A 21477-nucleotide genomic window follows, 5' to 3' on the forward strand; every position below is an offset into this window, starting at 1 on the left:
ATATCATTGTTTTTCTTTTCGAGAAGGCGAAAGCTAATTTAGTTCTTTTTATAAATTCAGCTACGCTTGCCGAACTTGTTTTTATGTTGCTCTTACGTCACGATGTCATAGCGTTAATAGAATAGTTTTAACACGCGCGGGTTGCACGCGCACATCAAAATCCAAGATTTCTCGCGCCCTAAGCGCGCGCTCGTAATATTACCAAAATTAAAGTAGTGACGTAGTAGCTACATACAAACAAGAAGGCCACGTTAATTTAAAAAAACACTGTGGGGATTCGATGTTTTGTTCTATATCACTCTAATTAAGTTTCCTAATTAAAAATGATGAAACTTCAAACAAGATGATTGGTTATGTTGACCCTCGTTAATTATGTTGCGTTTATTTTGTAGGGTTAAATTAAAATTTATAATTTTAATTTTATAATAGACTGAAACGAAGCTATTTAAATGAGTGGTCAAAACAATATTTTTTGTCATTTAAATTATAAACCTGTTGTTATTTCATTTAAGACACTACCTTAGGTCCCAAGTCATCTAGCGACTTTTAATACCATTATTTTAGGTGGCCGGGTTACAATGCGTAGGAGGGTGGTGGCTAGCCCTTCATGCCACGCGCGCCAACAGCTCCCTACACTTACTATTGACCGTTAGCTTCTACACGTTTTTAGAGTAGGATAGGAGGCGAAATATTTCACGATAATCATAAAGCTATTCAAATTCGGTTAAGCCATTTTTGTGGACAAAATTTAATTACAAAATTGTATAAAAAATTAGGTGGATTAAAATTTGATCGAAAATTACAATCCAAAAATAGGTCATATATGATTACTGGATGAATTGGATTCAAACGGGACGTTGCCTAATTATCAAACAAGAAATTTTAATCTATATAAAACCGCAAAGAACCAATTAAACCCCATTAACAGGGCCTTAAACACTGCCAATATATATAGCGGAAAAATCTATATTTACAATTGCTCAATTTCCATTTTAAAACAAATGCAATGGAAAAACTATAATTTTTATATATAATTCCCTGGAATTGTTTTCATTGTATAAATTATTTCATTTATCAATGTGTTTTTATTTTCCCCAATATGCACCGTCTTGAATACTATATCTTTTGTAAAAATTGTTGAACCCCTTAACTACTGTATGCTATTTAAAAACTGTGCATTAACTTGCTGATACGCCCTTGTATTGTTTTAATGCACAATAAACCACTTTTTCATTTCATTTCATTTCACTTGTGCCTTAACTTAAAACCTAAGAGCAACAAACACAACACCCCACACAAGGAGAACGCAACCCGTCAAAAGTCGTGGATTTTCTTGTGTACATTTTTCATTGGCTAGACGCTTTAGCGCCTGCTGCCGTCGGAAGGGGAAAATTCCGAAATTGTCTCCCCGTTCATCGTAAAGGCTCGTGACGCTCCTCCTATGAAATTCGTACACAACCCTTCGTTAGCGTGTTTAAAGGCAAGCTGCGTTCTCCTTGTGTTTGTTGATCCTAGTTAAAACGATATACATAGGAAATTTCCGAAATTTATTTTTATTAATCTGACTTCTTTTAACGCACCCATTCCATTTATAATAATTAATGATAAAATAACCCATTTTTGTTAATTTGAACGACAACGTACTGCGGGGCACTTCGCTCAATGCAGGCGCAGTCGAACAAAAAGCGTATCAATGTTCTTTCCACTTTTTTATTATATTTTTTTCGAAATCCACTTTTATTTATCTGGCAACAACATTAAGAAAGCTTCGACGAGGTAGATAGGAGGGGGGGTGGCGGAGGGGTCGAGAAAATGTTGGAAACGCGTTTTTATGGATAAAAATCGGTAGCTAACTCGCTTAGAAGCGCGGAGACCGTTTGGCAGAGGGGTCCCAGCCAATGGGAGCCAAGCTGGCGCGCCGCCGAGACAAACCCTCCAGGATAGCGAACAATACAACACAAAGGTTGGCAGCGGGGGTAAAGTGTGTACGCTCGGTTAGGTCGAGCGAGTGTCAGGTGGCCCCGTCCAAGCTCGGAATCGATCGGGACTGTCGAATCCCGTGGCCCATGTGCTCCAGCCTCCAAGTTTTCAGAGTCTCTCCGAGAGAGAGAGAGCGGCAAACTAGAGAATTTATACTCGACTCACACGCGCAGACATACGCAAAACGCGGCCAACGAAGGGGCTCAACACACTGATGTTTTCATTCGCTCTTCACCAAATCAGGCACGCGGTTTGAGGTCAGACTCTAGCTCGTAGGTTTTAAATTATAGGTGACCTCTTTCATCTAGAGCGTTTCATTTTTATATCACCTCCGATTCTACGTTAAAAACATTTCTAAGCCTGATACCGACCGGGTCCTTCCGTTCGAAAAAAGTTAAAGGTCTCTTATCATAAATCAGAAGGTACCAGGCGAGATGTCTGCGAGGAGTATCACGCTCACGGCTCAAGTACTGGTCATCGTGTCCGTTCTCCTGACTGTCACGGCGCAGAATGGTAAGTTTCAAATAAACATTGTTTTGTCCATTATATTAGGAAACATTTTGAAGTTTGGGGTGTCGGTTTATTTAAGTTATTGAACGCGTTACCAATGGTTAAAGGTTACATTATTACTGTATTCTATGTTTATATAGTCAAAGTAACAGCATACGAAAATTACTTGATCGAATGTTCAAAAATTGATACAACTGGAATTAAAATAGATTCAGTTTGAATCAAATTCTGTTTGGACAGTGGCGGCGCCAGGAATTTTCGCGAGGGTAGGCAAACCAAATAAATGGGCCCCCGACCCGGGACCCCCCTTTTCTCAACGAAATGCTTCAATAAAATAAAGTATAGTGATGTACATGAAGAACAAAAAAGTTCTAACAACAGTAAAACGAGTCCAAATATAACAGAACTTGTTTTATTTACTAGGATATACCTAAAAAATTTCTAAAATATACATTATCGACAATTGTTTCATTGTTATTTATAAATAATTTTATCTCTTGGGACAATTTTGAGACCCTTTCTAGATCAATTTGGGGCCCCTTATAGGGTGATTTTGGGGCCCCTCAAAATTTTAAGGTAGGTAGTGGCCTAACTGTCGTACCCCCTGGCGCCACCACTGTGTTTGGATCCAATCGGAATAACATACATTGTAATTGGATAAAATATAACACATTTTGGATTGATATTTGGGTGTTAAATTTGATTCACCATTTTCGTAAAGAATAGCTATAAATTTCGAGACAAATTAAAAATTATTCGTTTCAAAATTAGCTCGCTATTAGTGGCATTAGCCGTAATAAATCTCTAGAAAGGGAAAGTAGCAAATGATTTTGGAATGGGTCGGCTATACGTCATTAGCGCAACATTAATTCCCTGTATTGCAACGTTCTCCAGTAATTAGTAAAGAGCATTCTGTACATCGCAAACGCCTGTTAATCGTAACTACAATCCTATTAAATCTCGCATTAATCCATTTCTCTCTCGCCATCAAATTCGCCGAGATTAATTCGGAATAGCGATATGAGTAGGTCACGATATAATATCGACAAGTCCGCCCCTACTTACGAAGGGAGAGACATGCCCAAATTCCTCGTTGATATATTTTTCGTGTTGTTGAGTGGGTTATCTCGATATATAACAATGAGGAAACCGTATAGCAAATTGTGTAAATCCATCCGGGAGTTTTAAAGTTTGACGAGTCTAACATCGATCGAATGCGGATACAAATCCTATACATTTTATAAAGGCGCGTTTAAATATTATTATTTTAAATAATGAAATAAAATGAAATGAAATATGATAAAATATAATAAATGAAATATGATAAAATATAATAAATGAAATATGATAAAATATAATAAATGAAATATGATAAAATATAATAAATGAAATATGATAAAATATAATAAATGAAATATGATAAAATATAATAAATGAAATATGATAAAATATAATAAATGAAATATGATAAAATATAATAAATGAAATATGATAAAATATAATAAATGAAATATGATAAAATATAATAAATGAAATATGATAAAATATAATAAATGAAATATGATAAAATATAATAAATGAAATATGATAAAATATAATAAATGAAATATGATAAAATATAATAAATGAAATATGATAAAATATAATAAATGAAATATGATAAAATATAATAAATGAAATATGATAAAATATAATAAATGAAATATGATAAAATATAATAAATGAAATATGATAAAATATAATAAATGAAATATGATAAAATATAATAAATGAAATATGATAAAATATAATAAATGAAATATGATAAAATATAATATAATATAATAAAGTAACATTGCAATTGTCGTAATGATGTGTACGAAAGTATAATAGCGGATCAGTAGGCCAAAATTAGGCTAGATGCCTGTAAAAGTGTTCCACTGTTAGCGCACTGGTGTTCAAACATAAGTTAAATTACAGGGTGACATCTAGGAGCAACAAACACAACACCCCACACAAGGAGAACGCAGTCCGTCAAAAGTCGTGGATTTTCTTGTGTACATTTTTCATTGGTTAGACGCTTTAGCGCCTGCTGCCGTCGGAAGGGGAAAATTCGGAAATTATCTTCCCCCCTGCCCGTAAAACGTAAAGGCTCGTGACGCTCGTCCAATGAAATTCGTACACAACCCTTCGTTAGCGTGTTTACAGGCTAGCTGCGTTCCCCTTGTGTTTGTTGCTCCTAGGTGACACTATCAACAGCGTTATGCGGGTAAAAAATTCCATGTAAAAATTGGGTTTCAGACTATGGATTACAGAATTACTAGATAATTTCCATTTACATAAATATTTCAAAGAAATCAACGCGGTAAATTAGAATATATGTTGTAGAACTTTGACAAGGAGGCTAGACTTATCTCTGCTAAATGTTTCTACTTACCGATTCTTGTGAAAAAAGATTGTATTTATTTACGACCGTCAGTTGGATTGGGAGACACGTTAAACATAGTAATTCTTCATTAAGTAAGTATAACCTTCCAGACTCACTTCAATTAATTCATATAAAACTCCCCACAAAAGTCAACTGCTATATGTTTAGCAGCGGGAGCTAATCACAGCGGGATAGATTTCGGTTAACATATAGAGCAAGTTATCCATCTAACGCGACCTCTACTGGCTAGGGATAAAAGTTCTATAAATATCCTACTTCATTAGGATCGTTTACCGTGGACCCCCGGCGATTTCAGAGACTGATTTGCCAACCCTTACCTCTTCCCCTTAAAAACTATCTCCTTTCCTCCGAAGCTTCTTAGGCCCCCCGTCGGACTTTTTCGCAATACGCTTAGGATAGCGCATAGCATTCATCAAGGGTAACTTTTTAGTAGCTTCTCCTACCCCTTCGGCCACCCCTTCCAAAGTGATTTATCGGTTTGAGACGACGAAAGCGGAAACCAGCTATTTTGATTTATTAGATTTCCATTGAAATTGCGAACTGGCGCGAATTTAAGGGGCAATTCTAAGACTTTCCTAATTAGCCAAATTAGCTTTATTGTCCGTTCGGTATTAATTAGTTCATTTAGTTCGACCAATTGAAATGTTGCTTAAGGGAGTATTTACTTTGCGAAAACTACTACGCGTAATATTCTATTTGATGTTTATATGTTGTTTTGGTATGGTTTGTTATTTCTTAAAAGAAGTTTAAATTAACATATCATCTAATTTAACTTTAGTTCCACCAGATTTCATAGAAGTTAAAATTTCCTTAATTTCGGTTAATTTAAAATATTTAGGCCCCGTGGTTGGATTGAAAAGCTCCATTTAAATTTCCATGATAGGCTATGTCCAGCCTTACCTACTCCTTTCGCCACCACTGCTTTAAGTATACATTTCAATGGTTTATAAGTATATTATGATTTGAAATCCTATTAAAAAGATTTAAAAATATAAAAATAAATTTTTATTTAAACATAATTTTTTAAGCAATACGAATAAGATATAAAATTCTAAACCTTACAAACACCTTTTCAAAGTGGGTTTATTCGTAGATTAGCTATTCAACAAGGTATACAAAAATGTCTAATGGAAGGTGGAAATAAAAACATTCTAGGAACTCTTTCAAATAATAACACTCCCGCACCTCCATCGAGAGAGAGAAAATATTTGGCATTTATTCTTCGATCTTTACTTCCGAACATTCTTTTAAAAAGGGAGACCTTATAACCCGTTCTTTCATCCTATAGATGGCTGACTTAATTACTACCGAGTAGATTGGAATTTCGGTATTCGGCCCGGAATCCCAAATTCCGTCGCACCTGTATATAAAGAAAACAGGGAATGGAATGACCAAAAGCAAACGCGCCTATAGCCAGTCCTGAGCCGTACAAAGAACGCTCATACTATGGCGTGTTTACGTTAGAATCCAATGGGAAATGAGTTTTCGCACCCAAAAGTTCCCGTCTTCTTTCAACGGGCACACACCTTCTCCGTTGGATTCCAGGCCTCTTTTACCCGGGGCTTTTAACCCTTTGGATATTGATCCAAAGATAGCTTGTCGCCGGAATACTTTATGAGGATATATTTTAGCAGATTATCTCGGATATGGACCCGAGGGTGTTCGACTTTATCAGCCATGGCACTCCGTAGCGGCGACAAGTTTGGAAAGTAGCGTTTCGCTTCCACGCACGATTTCTCTTGAAATATTGATGAACTACGGTTCGCCGAATACTCCGAATTTGTACCCAAAACGAAATCGAGGACTTTGAGGTATTACCCGTCGACCTTTAACCCGAAACCACCCGCCTTAGTCTACGCCGTCAATTGAGCGTTGTCTTCCTGTTCCACTACACTCTTAAAAACGTTGGGTTAAATGATTTTGGTTATTTCATTTTTAACTACTTTTTGAGTCAAAAATAACCCAAATGTAGTTGAAAATCTTAAAACGCAAAATTTGGGTTAAAAAAAATTAGGTTGCTCTGAAGATTTAGCAACCCAAAATTGAGTCATATATTAACCATATTTTGGGAAACTTATAAATTTAACCCAAAATATCGTTATTAAAATAACCCTTTTTGGGTGAAAACTAAAACAACCCAATATTTTGTTTGGTTAAATACTGACCCAACAATGAGTAAAAAAACAACCCAATTAATTGTTAAATTATAACCCAAAATTTAGTCATATATTAACCATATTTTGGGCTAATGTTCAATCCATATTTGGGTAACTTATAAATTTAACCCAAAATAGCGTTATGAAAATAACCCTTTTTGGGTGAAAACTAAAACAACCCAATATTTTGTTTGGTTAAATACTGACCCAACAATGGGTAAAAAAACAACCCAATTAATTGTTAAATTATAACCCAAAATTTAGTCATATATTAACCATATTTTGGGCTAATGTACAATCCATATTTGGGTAACTTATAAATTTAACCCAAAATAGCGTTATGAAAATAACCCTTTTTGGGTGAAAACTAAAACAACCCAATATTTTGTTTGGTTAAATACTGACCCAACAATGGGTAAAAAAACAACCCAATATTTTGTTTGGTTAAATACTGACCCAACAATAGGTAAAAAACAACACAATTTGGGTAAAAAACAACCCAATATTTTGTTTGGTTAAATACTGACCCAACAATGGGTCAAAAACAACCCAATATTTTGTTTGGTTAAATACTGACCCAACAATGGGTAAAAAACAACACAATTTGGGTCAAAAACAACCCAATATTTTGTTTGGTTAAATACTGACCCAACAATAGGTAAAAAACAACACAATTTGGGTCAAAAACAACCCAATATTTTGTTTGGTTAAATACTGACCCAACAATGGGTAAAAAACAACACAATTTGGGTCAAAAACAACCCAATATTTTTAAGAGTATATAGACTCCTTATCAAAAAGCCTCTTAGGTTAAGAAGGAAACCTATTCTCAACGCCAAGGACACGGTTCCCGTTTTCGCGAGTTCTTATTACATTAGGAACAATAGCGAAATCCCAAAAACAACCAGTTGGAAGTGAAACGCGCCTCCTTGGACTGAGGAAGTCAGCGACTTGGTCCCCCGGGGAGAAACCCTTATATAGGGTTAACTCGTCAGAGTGGTAAGGAAGACTCCGAAGACACTTTCGCGAACTGTTTGGGAAGTTGCGGGAGGATGGTGTGGTCACGAAATTAAGCGCGCGTGGTTCCCCTCTGAATTCACGAGTGACCTTTTGAAGTTTCGCAGATATGCCTTACTCCGCGGTGTGCTAACTTCTTCGAAGTTCACTTTTTGCCAATTTATATTTTAAGTGAAAAATATAGGAAATAAGACTTTTTCCAGTTGTACTTTCTGGAAGAGAAGTTGGTTGATTGGTTTGACCTCGACGCCTACACCCCGGGGGAAATTGAGTGGATAGGGATAATTTTGACAACTCGTCTATCGTTGGATAGACAAAATTTCTAAAAAAAAACTTTCTGAATGTTGAGTGATTTATCTGAATGATAAATTTAGTTGATTTTAGCCTTTCATTTTCGGAAAAAAAAGGTTTGGAATAGTTAACTAATCAAAATGAGTCGGCTATGTGATAATACCAGTCATGTATTACCAGAAGTATATAATCCAATCTTACGAATAAAGTATTCATCAACCTATCTTGCAAGGTTATTCGTTTGAAACGTGTTTCTACGCAGCTAGATTTTCCAAAACACGTTTGGGTTGAAAAATATTGATTTTCTAATACTATTCCACATCCGAAATTTGGCGGGAAATTCATCGATACTTATGGAATAAACTTTTGGTATTACTGATAAGTTATCAAATCATTTACTCGTATTTATTTATCGGAATCTCCAATTTGAGAATTATATTATTTAAATAAAGTTAATCATCTCAAACAAAACCCTTAAATTAATGCAGTTAAAGTCTACAGATCACACTCGTGGAAAAAGATTCATTGTCAATTTGGTGTCTGACCGGCACCGCGTGGGATGAGCGATTTGAGCAGACGACGCGGGAAGGAGCGAATCGGGAACGAAGCACTTAAAAATTCTGAGAACATGATGGTCTTCTAATGGTCCGAGCTATCTCAGCCGTCGTAAATGAAATCAATCATTTTAAAAAGCGAATGATTATCTCAGCTTGTCATCCGGGCGCGAGCCCCCAAGCGGCAGCGCCGAGAAGCTCAATCCCAGCCAACCCCTCCGTCGTCGATATCAAAAACCCTTTTCGGCTCCCTTCCAAAACTTTTCACCCCTCACCCCAGTTGAAATCTATAGACGATATTAACAGTCCGCGGCTTCCTTTTGAAATTTCTCCGAGTCGAACTTAGCGGGGGCTCTTCCAAATCGCTCCGAGTTCAAGACGATCCAATGATAATCAAGAAAGCCCACCCGCCATCATCGGAGCTTCCGGAATTCTTCACCATAGATTGAAATCGGATAAGACGTTTTCTCCTAAACTTTCGGGGGGAGGAGTGTTTTAAGACGATTCAATGCTAATCAAGCTTCCAAACGAGTTAAAACTTCCCCATCTTAGATTGGAACCGGATAAGACGGTACGCCGTGTAGGGTAATTTGCCATGGAACCGGATAAGACGGTACGCCGTGTAGGGGTAATTTGCCATCGAGTTCTCTCAGGACGAGAATCCTTCGTGCAAAGACAAACTTTTTAATGACTAAAACAATCACGAACGTCAGAAGGCGTTGTGAGCCGGCTTTGCCTTCGCGTCCTACCGCTACGAAAGGAAAGGCTCGTCCAGGCAAATATTTGGACAAGCGACTAAAGAGCGTTCGTCCGTACCGTAACTTGACACTTCGTTCAACCGTGAGGTTAGGGTACGGTTTGTTAATTCGCGATGTCTCCCTCATTTCGGAATTGTATAAATCCTGGCGTCACTATGGGCGCCAACCTGAAGTCGCCATCCATAAAGTGACTGTCAGTGCGGGCCATCTCGACAAAGCCGAGATTAGTTTTCGTTAAAGAAGACAACATATCACTACCCGTAAAGCAGACCTTTATTATTCAAACGCGCGCCGTTACAATTCGACCTCTAAAGGGGTTAAAAATCTTGCTTTTGTTATACACGTAGGCAAAAAAGGATGCTTATTCATTTTTCACGTAACCGAGATAACCTAAATATCCGTCGAAATAAACTTTTCTCTTTTCGAACTTGGGGATAAAAAAACGAGGGGAAATTTTTCTATCTCTCTATGAAGCGATGATAGAGGGGGGAAGAAAAGGGGGATGGAAGAAAACGACCTAAAATATCCTTTAAGAGAAAAAAGGGAATAAAATGCTGATCTGGCTTCGGAAAATTTCTCTTCTCTTTCGCTTTTCCGAAAACGCGGCAGATACTGAAAAAGAAGGCGCCGTTATCTTCCGATGAAAGACACTTTTCCGAAGTGTTATAGGATGTCCCGTCCCAAAGATACAACAAATCATTTCGAACTGAGCCTCCCGACGGGTACAGTCTCTTCGCAACAACGGACGCGACCGACATACACCCTGATCGTTCGAGCTTCACTCCGAGCCAGGGCCCGTTATTGTATTAGAATTTTTACTTCGGCGTTTGACAATTCTCAAAAAAATAGTAACAGCTGTCAGTGGCTTGACCAAGTACGGTTGCGGAGTGGACGCGGGACTCCAAATTCTTCGTCGAAGGAAAGTCTTTGTGCTCGAAGTACCTAGTGCACAGATTCATTTTTAAACGTAAAGATTAGCGCAAAATTCTTTGACAAGTTTCCAAAGTTGCAATTTTTTTACTTTTTATAAAGTCTAGCTTCATTGTCGTTGGGAAGATATAACTTAATGATGAAAGAGTTTTCTAAAAAAAATCTTCAGTGTACGCCGTTTATGAAGTAAAACCTAATAACCCAAAACAAAGAAATCATATGTGTAATAACTCTGCTGTTTTCCATATAAACGGGTCTTATTTAAAGGGGAACGGCCAAGCTTTTCCAAATATGGCCTTATTTCCGTATCAAAAGATTAACAAGACGTTCAATATACTAACACGTACCTTTTTTTGTCTTGAAAAAATTACTTTTGGCCCAAAAAGTTGAAACGAAAAATAACGCGAGGTGTTTGGGTTTGAATTTTCGCCGCCATCTTAGGGGCTGCCACCAGCGCCCCTAACCCCGTATGAGCGATTTGCGAACTATACTAACTTTTAAAATCGCGCAATTTAGGCTTAGTTCTCTTATAACTGGAACGCGCCGCGCGTGCGAAACAAATTTTTCGCGTCTTCAGCAGCGCGCGCTTTTACGTTGTTTTTCTGTCTCACCGACTTCTCACCAGGTGTCGCGGTGGAAACGCGCTTTTCGATTTCCCGAAATTTTTTTATTTTATTAAAAATTAACCCCTCAATATTTTTTGATGCGGTTTTCGCCATAAATTTTAGTTTTAAATGGGCTATAGGGCTATCTAACTGGTTAAAGCTTGACCGTTCCCCTTTTATTTGTTCTTTATTTACCATTTCAATAAGTTAATTTATGCGTAATTAGACCAGTTACTCGAAGGACACTTGAAATTCACCAAGAACTTTCATGATACGAACGAATTGAGATTTCTTCAATCCATTTTCTGGTAAACTTAATTTTCCGAGTGAACGTCTTGCCTTTTTCTGCGATGGCGGCATCATTACGACGATAACCTTGCAAATAACTTGAAAATCCAACGTTGTACCGCCTTGAAGGCATATCTGCGATTTCAGTTTTATTACATTTACGGTCTATTCTACCAATTTGTCTTTTAATTCGAAAAATTATACACTTTTTTAAACCAATTTACTACCAAAAGCTAGAGAGATTTAAATCTTTTATCCCGTGTAATTAAATTTACTTGAACAGATATATTAAGATTCGCCGCTTTTGCGAGATTTAAGACGGCCATTTTAATAAAAAAATTAGTTTTTCACACCGCGTCACGTGAGCTACCCTACCTGACGACATCGTACGACATATGCTTGTACGCCAATCAGAAAAATAACGAAAATTCGAGGTTGGTCGGACTGTTGTTCCACCATTAAAGCATTGTAATAATAATAATAACATCTAGGCTAATACCCAAGGCACCACCTTAGGCCCAAGTCATCTAGCGACTTATAATGCCTTTAAACAGGTGGCTGGGTTACAAAGCGTAGGAGGGCGGTGGCAAGCACTTCATGCCACGCGTGCCAACAGCTCTCTACACTCGCTATTACCGTTAACCTCGACAAGTTTTTATGGAAAAGGCAAACCGAAGAACTCGGGGGAAAACCCCTTAAACCAGTGGGTAGAGAACTTCCAAACTCTACGCGGAAGGAGTGGTTCCGAGAGATAGGTGTTACATTCGACGTACTTTAATACCCACCCATTCGCAGCATGGTGACCCAGGGGCGTATAGGAACGTTCTAGAAGTTGGAGGGGGCAAAGGTAAACGAAAAGGGGTCTGGAGAATGGTTTTTAATTTTTAATGGAGTGTAGCTTCTCCGAATGCGTGTGTACTTGTTACTACAATGTAAATTGGCGGGAAGAGACTGAAATTTAAACACAGTTGAGGTTCTATAAACTGTATACGCTTTTAAAATGATAATTTGAGCCTTTTGAAGATTTCAACTGACCAAAGGTTGGAGGGGCAATAATATTAGTTGCCCCTCCCAACATAATTCTAGGGAGGGGCATTGCCCCCCCCAGCCCCTCCCGGTTCCTACGCCCCTGTGGTGACCAAAGAGCCTTAGACCATCCCAGTGTATGCGCGTATAGTATCCTGGTTAAAGTTATATAAGCGAGTCTTAGGGACATAATGAAACGTGATAATTTAAATTAATCGTTAATGGGTAATTAGAGTACGCGATAGGTCGTACGTCTTCGAGGGGAACTCTAACAAACCATTATTACGAGAAGAGTAAATGTGGAACTTGGTAATAAAAATGGGAGGGCTTAAACAGAGTGCGGCGGAAGGGAACTCAGTCTGTCTAAGCGCCTTATCGCGCAGCCACAGCTAGCAGCGGGGGTGAAGAAAGCCCATTTGAAGTAAACGAGACCCTCGTAGCGTTACCCCCCAGAGATTGTAGACATTTTATGGACTGTCACGTACAAATAGAGCCATCTTTCAAGCATTAGTAAGCCCTCTCTATTTTACCTATTTTACAAAACTGAAAAATTTCGAGATTTTTCACCCAAAGAAATATTATTTTTAATATATTTGCACTTTCCCCAGATACTTAAAGCAACTGTCGGCTCTATCATTGCTACCTGTATTATAAAAAGGCCCCTGTTATTAGAAATGGCCATGAATCTATCCGAATCTTCGAATAAAATGACTTTCGTGGAGAGCGTGGAGCCATCTTTTAATGGGAACGGAAGCTAAAATTCAAAATAGCGAAACAATAACGTCGTCAGAGAGCCATTATAGAGTATTATATTTAGACCACTTTTACTCTACTTAGTGAACTTTAACCTAAATTATATATCCCATATAAAATATATCGTAAACAATTACTATAATTGAAGTTATTAACAAATTTTCAAACTAGCCAATCAACGCGAAGCATACTTTTATGTCCCGCCTTTTGGGTCAAAATGTAGCTTCAGCATCTTGTGTTGATTTCGACGCTAGCGACATCTGTTGAAAAAAGAGCTACTTCAGCTAGAGCCGACACTTGCTTTAAAGGAAACAGGAATACGCTTCTAGGTTGTCTCGAGGGGAAAAAGGTATAATTGCAGCGTTAGATATGAGCCGTGTTTAGGGAAGGCTAGACTCTTGCAATCTCGTAACTTCGTGTACAGTTACAATATTAGGCCGATAAAAATATTATCCTACGAGGAGACTTCCCATCAGTACTTCCCTCGCGTAAACCCGCGAAAAAGAGGATTTCTCTGATTGGTCGGAATTTACGGCCAACTTCGGTGATTTTTTTTGCAGTCTAACGAATTCGCAATTCGCGAATCGGCAAGTTTGAAGCGATGGATTCTCCAAAGAAAATGTTTGTTAATGTTTTTGATAAATGTAAATAAAACAGCAAACAGATCCTCCAATTCCAATTAGACGATTCATTTTATATTTTTAACTTATGATTGACGTGTTAATCATAAGAAACGTTCGCGTAAGGCCACGATTCTTGCTAAGGCTTATGTTTCCCACAAAAATACTGCAGCAGACGAAATTTGTTTTTAACGTTCTTTATAGTTTTGATATCTGTACAAAGATGGCGCTGCTGTTGATCATACGTCACAGACTTACTTCCCCTTCCTACCCCCTTTCCGAAATCCTCTAGTACCCCTGTAGCAAATTAGAGTCGGGCCGACGTCGGCAAAAGATACTAAACACTAAAGTCGGCCGACGGTCGGCCGACCTTTGGATTTATGGTCCAAATGTCCTAGGGGTAAAAGGGTCGGCCGACTACAAAACTTCGACTCTTTAAAAATGGTTTGGTCGTAAAACTAGCGTGATAAAATAGGAAGTGTCATACACTATAAGACATTTTGGATTTTCGATCAAAGTTGAATTTGATCTGACCAATTTTGGATATTTAATCCACCATTTTTGAAAGTGTGATTTCTAAGGAAGCATTTAGAATGCCAACGTTAGCGTGTAAAAAAACCATCAACCAAAATCGCTTCTTTCTCGAAGCTAGCGCTCCCTCGCGACCAAAAGTGGAACCAGCGATGGAGAACGTCTTTTCAACCTATACCATTACTTACGCATTTCTCAACTTCTTATCTATAGAGCAGAATGCTCCAATGATACTTCTAAAAATATCAGAGGTTAGATAAAGAAGTGGCGCAGTCTGCAGGGTTGATATCAACGCTGAAAAAACCTTTTATACGTCTAGAAACGGAAAAACAAAAAGCTGTTGGGCACTACGAAAAAATAAGTGTTGGAATGTAAAATTCAGAACTCTAACCATTTTGTCGTCAGTGGTGGCAGCTAGGAGCAACAAACACAACACCCCACACAAGGAGAACGCAACCCGTCAAAAGTCATGGATTTTCTCGTGTACAATTTTCATTGGTTAGACGCTTTAGCCCCTGCTGCCGTCACAAGGGGAAAATTCGGAAATTGTCTTCCCCCCCCTTTCCGTAAAATGTTAAGCGTAAAAGCTCGTCCAATGAAATTTGTACTCAACACTGCGTTAGCATGTTTAAAGGCTAGCTGAGTTCTCCTAGTGTTTGTTGCTCCTAGTTGGCAGTCAGTTATTCCCGGGAATCGAAAAACCTGATACGAATTCAAGATTTTCAACCAGAAGCAAATGACTTGATCCGATGTTCAAAATTGGGTCCAACAGTATAGAATTGAAACGGATCCAGTTTGAATCCCATTCATTAATTTTGATCATATCGTTAATAATTTAGTTATTGTTTCCCTGAAGATGGTCTAAAGAATCCGTAACTAGAGTCGATTGTTTTATTTGTTTTTAACATAGGGCAATAAAAGTGTAATTCGTATTTAACATATAGTTAAATTCCATCATATTTGAATTGGATCAAATTTTCGATATATTTTCGGAATCAAATTTGATTATTTGATCCACCATTTCCGTATGGGCAGTCTCGGATTTGAACAAAACCCGGGCTTAAAATATTGCGATTATATCTTAATACGGATCAAATTTGATTATGTGATCCACCATTTCCGTATGGGCAGTCTCGGAATTGAACAAAATCCGGGATTAAAATATTGCGATTATATATTAATACGAATCAAATTCTTTCGAGTCACCGATTAGAATACGTCACTCTTTACATAGCGTAGTGGGAGGTCGCTGTTAAGATTAGCATTGTTAGAGTTGGCGTCGGCTCGAGATCAAGTCATCAAGGTCTCTTTTCTTTCGAAGCCACGTCAGCTAGATTCAGTCGAAGGCAGACGGTGATAAGTAAAGACAAGGATCTTAGGGGACATACCGAGCGTCGTGCCGCGAATTTTAAAGAGGGAAGACAAGTCCAGCGGGTTGAGAGAGAAGGGGTTCCCTCCAGACGAGGAAGAACGAGGTCCCCGAAAGGAAATTGAGGTTTTCCAGCCCAGATAGTCGACGAAGAACAAACAGCGGTCTCATACCGGAGTGTTGTCCTTCGGAATGGTCGACTCAAAGAGGAAGAGGAGCGCGGAGTGACCGAGCAAACCAAATAAAGGCGCTAGTCGTAGAGTACAGTCTCTTCCGGTCTTGGCGTATCGATTAACTAAGAACGGGAAGCGCTAGACTCGAGGAAAATTACCAAAGGAAAATATATTTCCGAAAATTACTTCCCCATACACATTGCCAAGATGTAGATGGCGCTTGGATCGCGCGCTTTTCCCCTCTTTATATTGCCAAATAAATCCAAGCCCGCATAAAACATCGTCGAATTTAGCGACCAAAGTTTGCGTCCTATAAAAGACAAGGAGGGTTCGGGTTTACTTTGCTTGTGTTTCCCAAGACAAATTAATTGCTCGAGCAAGGATGTCCTAAATTGCTTTTTTGTTTTTGGCCTCACGTACTATCTACTTGACGAAAAAAATTCGAGTTTCTAAGGGGAATGTTGTGTCTTACGGTCTTCTTTTGTTGGAATTTATTTCGAATTAATTTTTTTTCTTTATAAAAATACGTAATTTACTTCAGAAGCGATTGTGTACTGTTACACGTATATATTAATAAACTCTCTCTACTAAAAGATTGGCCATTATTGATCAAACATTTTGAAAGTTTTGTCCAAAAATACTCAAATTTTAACAATATATAATTTGATGTACATTTTTTGTTTAATGGTTTTTGGTAGTGTGGTAAGTCGGAAAAGTTTCCTTATTTTTCCGAAAAAAATAAAAAAAGGTTTCATTCCATGATTAGTCTAAAATATTGTTTGCAAATTTAAATAAAGCGGCATTTTCGCCTAATTTTTTCGAATCTAAAAGTAAAACTAAACCTCAAGACTAGTTTAAACTGATTAACAATGTAACACTATTAATGGTTTGTAGTATGTTTACTGATATTAGACATTTTATATCGATAAAAAGTTAAAAACAATAAAAAACCTTAAGAAGTAATTTATGTTTCAATTTTTTTATTTTTCCGATTTGCGGAAAATTTTCCCCATTTTATTTTTCCGGAAAATTAACAACACTAGTTTTTGGTGTAATTCATGTAAATACTAATAATAATATTCAGGATAAGCCAAACCCCAAAAAACGTGTAGGGAAAACATTTAGTTGTGTAGATTGTACAGAATTACACTTTTTCTAGCACTAAACTAACCGGTCTAAACCGTCTAATGCATTTATGTGTAGATATGAATTTATAAATTATTAGATTTGGTAAAAATATAGATGAAGTTCAATAATAAGCTTTTTTCATCGTCTGGTTATAAGATTCAAGTGTACCACCTTTTCTATTCAGTTGTTAACTATATATAACTAAATCAACCATTAAAATGGGATCGATCTTTGCGACACATACTCGCTTGGTCCAATAATCTAACAATGTAAGTACGATTTTATAAAAATTATTTTATTCAAACATAATAGGATTCAAAATCGAAAATTGCAATACAAAATGTGTTGTATTTGATTCAATTACAATGTTTGAAATTTAACTTTATACAGATGTGATTAAAATTATTTGATTCATACAAAATTGGACTTATAATCGAAAATTGCAATCCAATATTTGATCCAATTACAATTTGGGAAATTCAAATATTTTCCCATTTGATGAAAATTAGTTGAGTCATACAGAATTGGACTCAAAATCGAAAATTGCAATTCAAAATTTGATCCAATTACAATTTGGGAAATTCAAATATTTTCACATTTGATGAAAATGATTTGAGTCACACAAAGTTGGATTCAAAATCGAAAATTGTTATCCCAATTATATTTTAACCAATTGTGTATGAAATTCAACGTTATTCCGATTTGATAAAAATTATTTGATTTAAACAGAATTGGATTTAAAATGAATCCAATTCACTAAAGTAAAAACAATTTTTTTTACATTAGATCATGTTATTTTCGTAAGGGCAGTGTTGTCCGTTTTAGGTTTATTTTGTTTGAAATTCACCTAAAATGGCGGCAGCAAAGATAAAGATCCACTTTAATAATAGTACAGTTTATTTTAACGTTGAATATATATAATCTGAGACCAAATGTTTGAAACCGCTAAATCAATAAAAGAAAATAACGGATTTAGTAGCAAACACGTGTCAAAATTGTCAACGCCCCAAATCAGAAGGTTCTGTCGGACGAAAACAAAGGGAAACAGTACGTGAACTAGGCCTCGTGCCCTTGGCATTAAGTCCGATATTTTTTGAGCCGGACACGGTGGATAAGGGGAAGAAAGTTTCCTAGTAGTTGCTATGGAAACCAAACCGTAACAAAAATGACACATTAGCGAAAATATGTACGCGTATGGCTAAGATATAACAGACCGTAATGCTATTACAATAACTAGGTTCGTAGTAGACTGGCCCTTTCGGAGATCAGAGGGGTCAAAACCGAGTAGCCACTGTCCAGAAAGCGGGGAGGAACGTGAGAGATATTTCGTTGAATGCAGCATCTGTTCTTGAGTGGGGGAAATGTATAATTCCAACTTAGCGTTTTCTTTGACAGGAAGAAAAACGGGCAGACGCGAGTCAGGGAAAACAAAAGTTTAATTTCGCCGGCAAACTAGCCAAAAACTCATTAGCTCGCTGCGGATTCATTTATTTAGTGGGAGAGTGCATTAGGGGCCTTCTACTCCGCAAACTAAAAGTTGCGCCCGTTTAAATTGAAGATATTAATTTCAAACAGCTGATGCGTTAGCCGTATTTGTGAAAAACGTTTCAAATCTCTCTCGGGTTTCTAATCCACAGTTAAACGAGAGATTTCGAATGATGGATCAAATTAGCTCCTAAGCAACTATAATAGTTTTGAGGAATACTGCCTACATTTATACTTTTAGACAATAAAGCGAGGGGTAAGACACTGTGCGAACTCGGTGTACACTGCTAAATGGAACTCGTGAACTCTTGAAAATATGTACCTTTAACAGTGCTAAATGCACGAACTCGGTGTACAGATTATCTGAGACTGTCTTACCCCTCGCAATAAAGCTACTCGAAGTCAAGACTCGGAACCATTTGGTGATTAACTTTTAGTAAAATGAACTACTCGAATTCACTGTTACCTTCGACCACTACCAAAGGCGGGGATTTTTCGGCCTCCTCTTGATATATAGTCCGCTAAATAAAGTGATATATGTGAAATATTATTAGATTAGAGTTAGGTTAAATTTATTGTCTACCAATAATATGAAGTAAGAGCTTGAAAGGACTTCTAAAAAAATTTGTATTTTCATAAAAATATTTTTACATTTAAAAATTTAATTTAAAGTAAGTACCTCAACCACCACCATTCGTAATAACATCCGCTTCTACAATAAAAAGATCATGACAAGCCTGTTTTAAAAGATTTTACAAGCAAGTGCTGTTTTAAGACCTTTGTAGGCCCTATTTCTATGAAGAAATTTATAAAATTTAATTTTTTCATACTCATAGACTTTCATAGGCACATTTGAACCTTCGTATGCCCATTCGAACCTTCGTAGGCTCATTCGAACCTTCGTAGGCCCATTTGAACGTTCGTAGGCCCATTTTGACCTTCTTAGGCCCATTCGAACCTTCGTAGGCCCATTTTGACCTTCGTAGGCCCATTCGAACCTTCGTAGGGCCATTTGAATCTTCGTAGGCCCATTCGAACCTTCGTAGGCCCATTTTGACCTTCGTAGGCCCATTCGAACCTTCGTAGGGCCATTTGAATCTTCGTAGGCCCATTCGAACCTTCGTAGGCCCATTTTGACCTTCGTAGGCCCATTCGAACCTTCGTAGGGCCATTTGAATCTTCGTAGGCCCATTCGAACCTTCGTAGGCCCATTTGAACCTTCGTAGGCCCATTTTGACCTTCTTAGGCCCATTCGAACCTTCGTAGGCCCATTTTGACCTTCGTAGGCCCATTTGAACCTTCGTAGGCCCATTTGAACCTTCGTAGGCCCATTTTGACCTTCTTAGGCCCATTCGAACCTTCGTAGGCCCATTTTGACCTTCGTAGGCCCATTTAATTCTTCGTAGGCCCATTTGAACCTTCCTAGGCCCATTTGAACCTTCCTAGGCCCATTTGAGCCTTCGTAGGCCCATTTGAACCTTCGTAGGCCCATTCGAACCTTCGTAGGCTATGAACACAGTGATTAATTTTCTGTGCGAGCTTTAGTGCAAAGTCCGTAAGTTGCGAGGTGTTTTATATCGGGGTGCTCTTATTTGAAAATTGCGCTTATACAAAACGGAAGAGAACTGAGGCCCACTATTGATCAGCTAATAAAGTTACTCGGATAATTGTTAATGTTAAATGTCCACCGCTTTAGTTTTAATGTAAGACTGGGAACAATTCAGTGATTGACTCTTAGACAAATAAACTAATGGACCCGAATCTAGATTGGGCGCTTGGTTCTTTTAGAGCAGCGCCGCTTGCAGCGCCATGGTGTTCAATATTGGAAATATTTCTACCCAATATAATATAATAAGCAATAAAACAAGCTTACGGCGTTAGGGCTAATATCTTTAATGCGATATCTATCATGTTTGGTTTTGGGTGGAAAAATTTCGCGATTATCTCGGTAGGAGCTGATGACTGATGAAATTTGTAGATTAGGGTTTTTGCTCATGATTCTGGTTCATTAGTTAATTTTTCCAAGGTGGACTATCTACCGGATGAACAATCTTCGCTGGCAATATATGACCGTATTGGTGGCATCGTGGAAATATCTTTGGACCAAGTCATTTGCCGTTTAATGTTAGCCAGAAGCCTGGTTTTCACTTGGCGGTTTTTGGGCGAAAAAGCCCGGCGTCGACGGAAAATGGGCGAAAATTTCCGTCGACGCCGGGCGGAAATTCCGTCGGTTTTCGGTTTTGTGTGGCGATTTTCATTTCTATTTTTTTCGCTCAGTTGGGCGATTTCGCTCTTTTTCAACCAATCAAAAACTATTTTTGAAAGGTGACTGTGACGTCAGGGGGGATGGTTAATTTCCCGCTTCTTGCATCTGGAACTCGGCCACGTGCTTTTCTGTGTTTTGGAACGTGTTTTTTTTTCTTGATACCCTTGTTGCCTTCTTTTCCAGTATGTTTCTTTCACACAAACCGATCTTTCATAACTCATATTTCTTCGAACACGATAGATCATGTAAAATAACATTAAATTTAAAATGCTTACATGAGCTTTAATGAATAGTTCACTATTATGATCAGATAAATCATCCATTTTTAGGCCTAGGCTTAAATCTCCAATATCAGACGAAAACCGACGAACTCGCTGCCAGAAAGAAATCGCTTTATTTCCGCCCTAAAAAAACGCCAAGTGAAAATGCTAAAACGCCGACAGTGAGCGAAACGTCGAAAACCATATCGCCGACGTCAAACTTTCTGTCGGTGATTTTCCGCCAAGTGAAAACCAGGCTTAATGAAAACGTATAGAACAGAATCAAAGACAAGAGTTTGCTGAAGAGGCGTTAGGGCTATAAGGAAAGGGGTTATTTTCCGAGCGACTG

At 37.7% G+C, this 21477-nt stretch overlaps 1 protein-coding gene across 1 annotated transcript in view; it reads left to right on the forward strand.

Moving 5' to 3' along the window:
* Positions 1–2177: 2177 nt before the first annotated feature.
* LOC149923018 (uncharacterized) overlaps positions 2178–21477 on the forward strand; it is a 103297-nt gene continuing 83997 nt past the window's right edge. The window contains exon 1 of the mRNA XM_090163886.1: positions 2178–2493. Within this exon, the coding sequence (XP_090020012.1) occupies positions 2415–2493 (79 nt within the window). The 5' untranslated portion in view covers positions 2178–2414. The remainder of the gene's footprint in view (positions 2494–21477) is intronic.

Source organism: Leiobunum rupestre, chromosome 11, assembly GCF_980474605.1.
Source record: "Leiobunum rupestre chromosome 11, qqLeiRupe1.1.hap1, whole genome shotgun sequence".
Classification (NCBI taxonomy): Eukaryota; Metazoa; Arthropoda; class Arachnida; order Opiliones; family Sclerosomatidae; genus Leiobunum; species Leiobunum rupestre.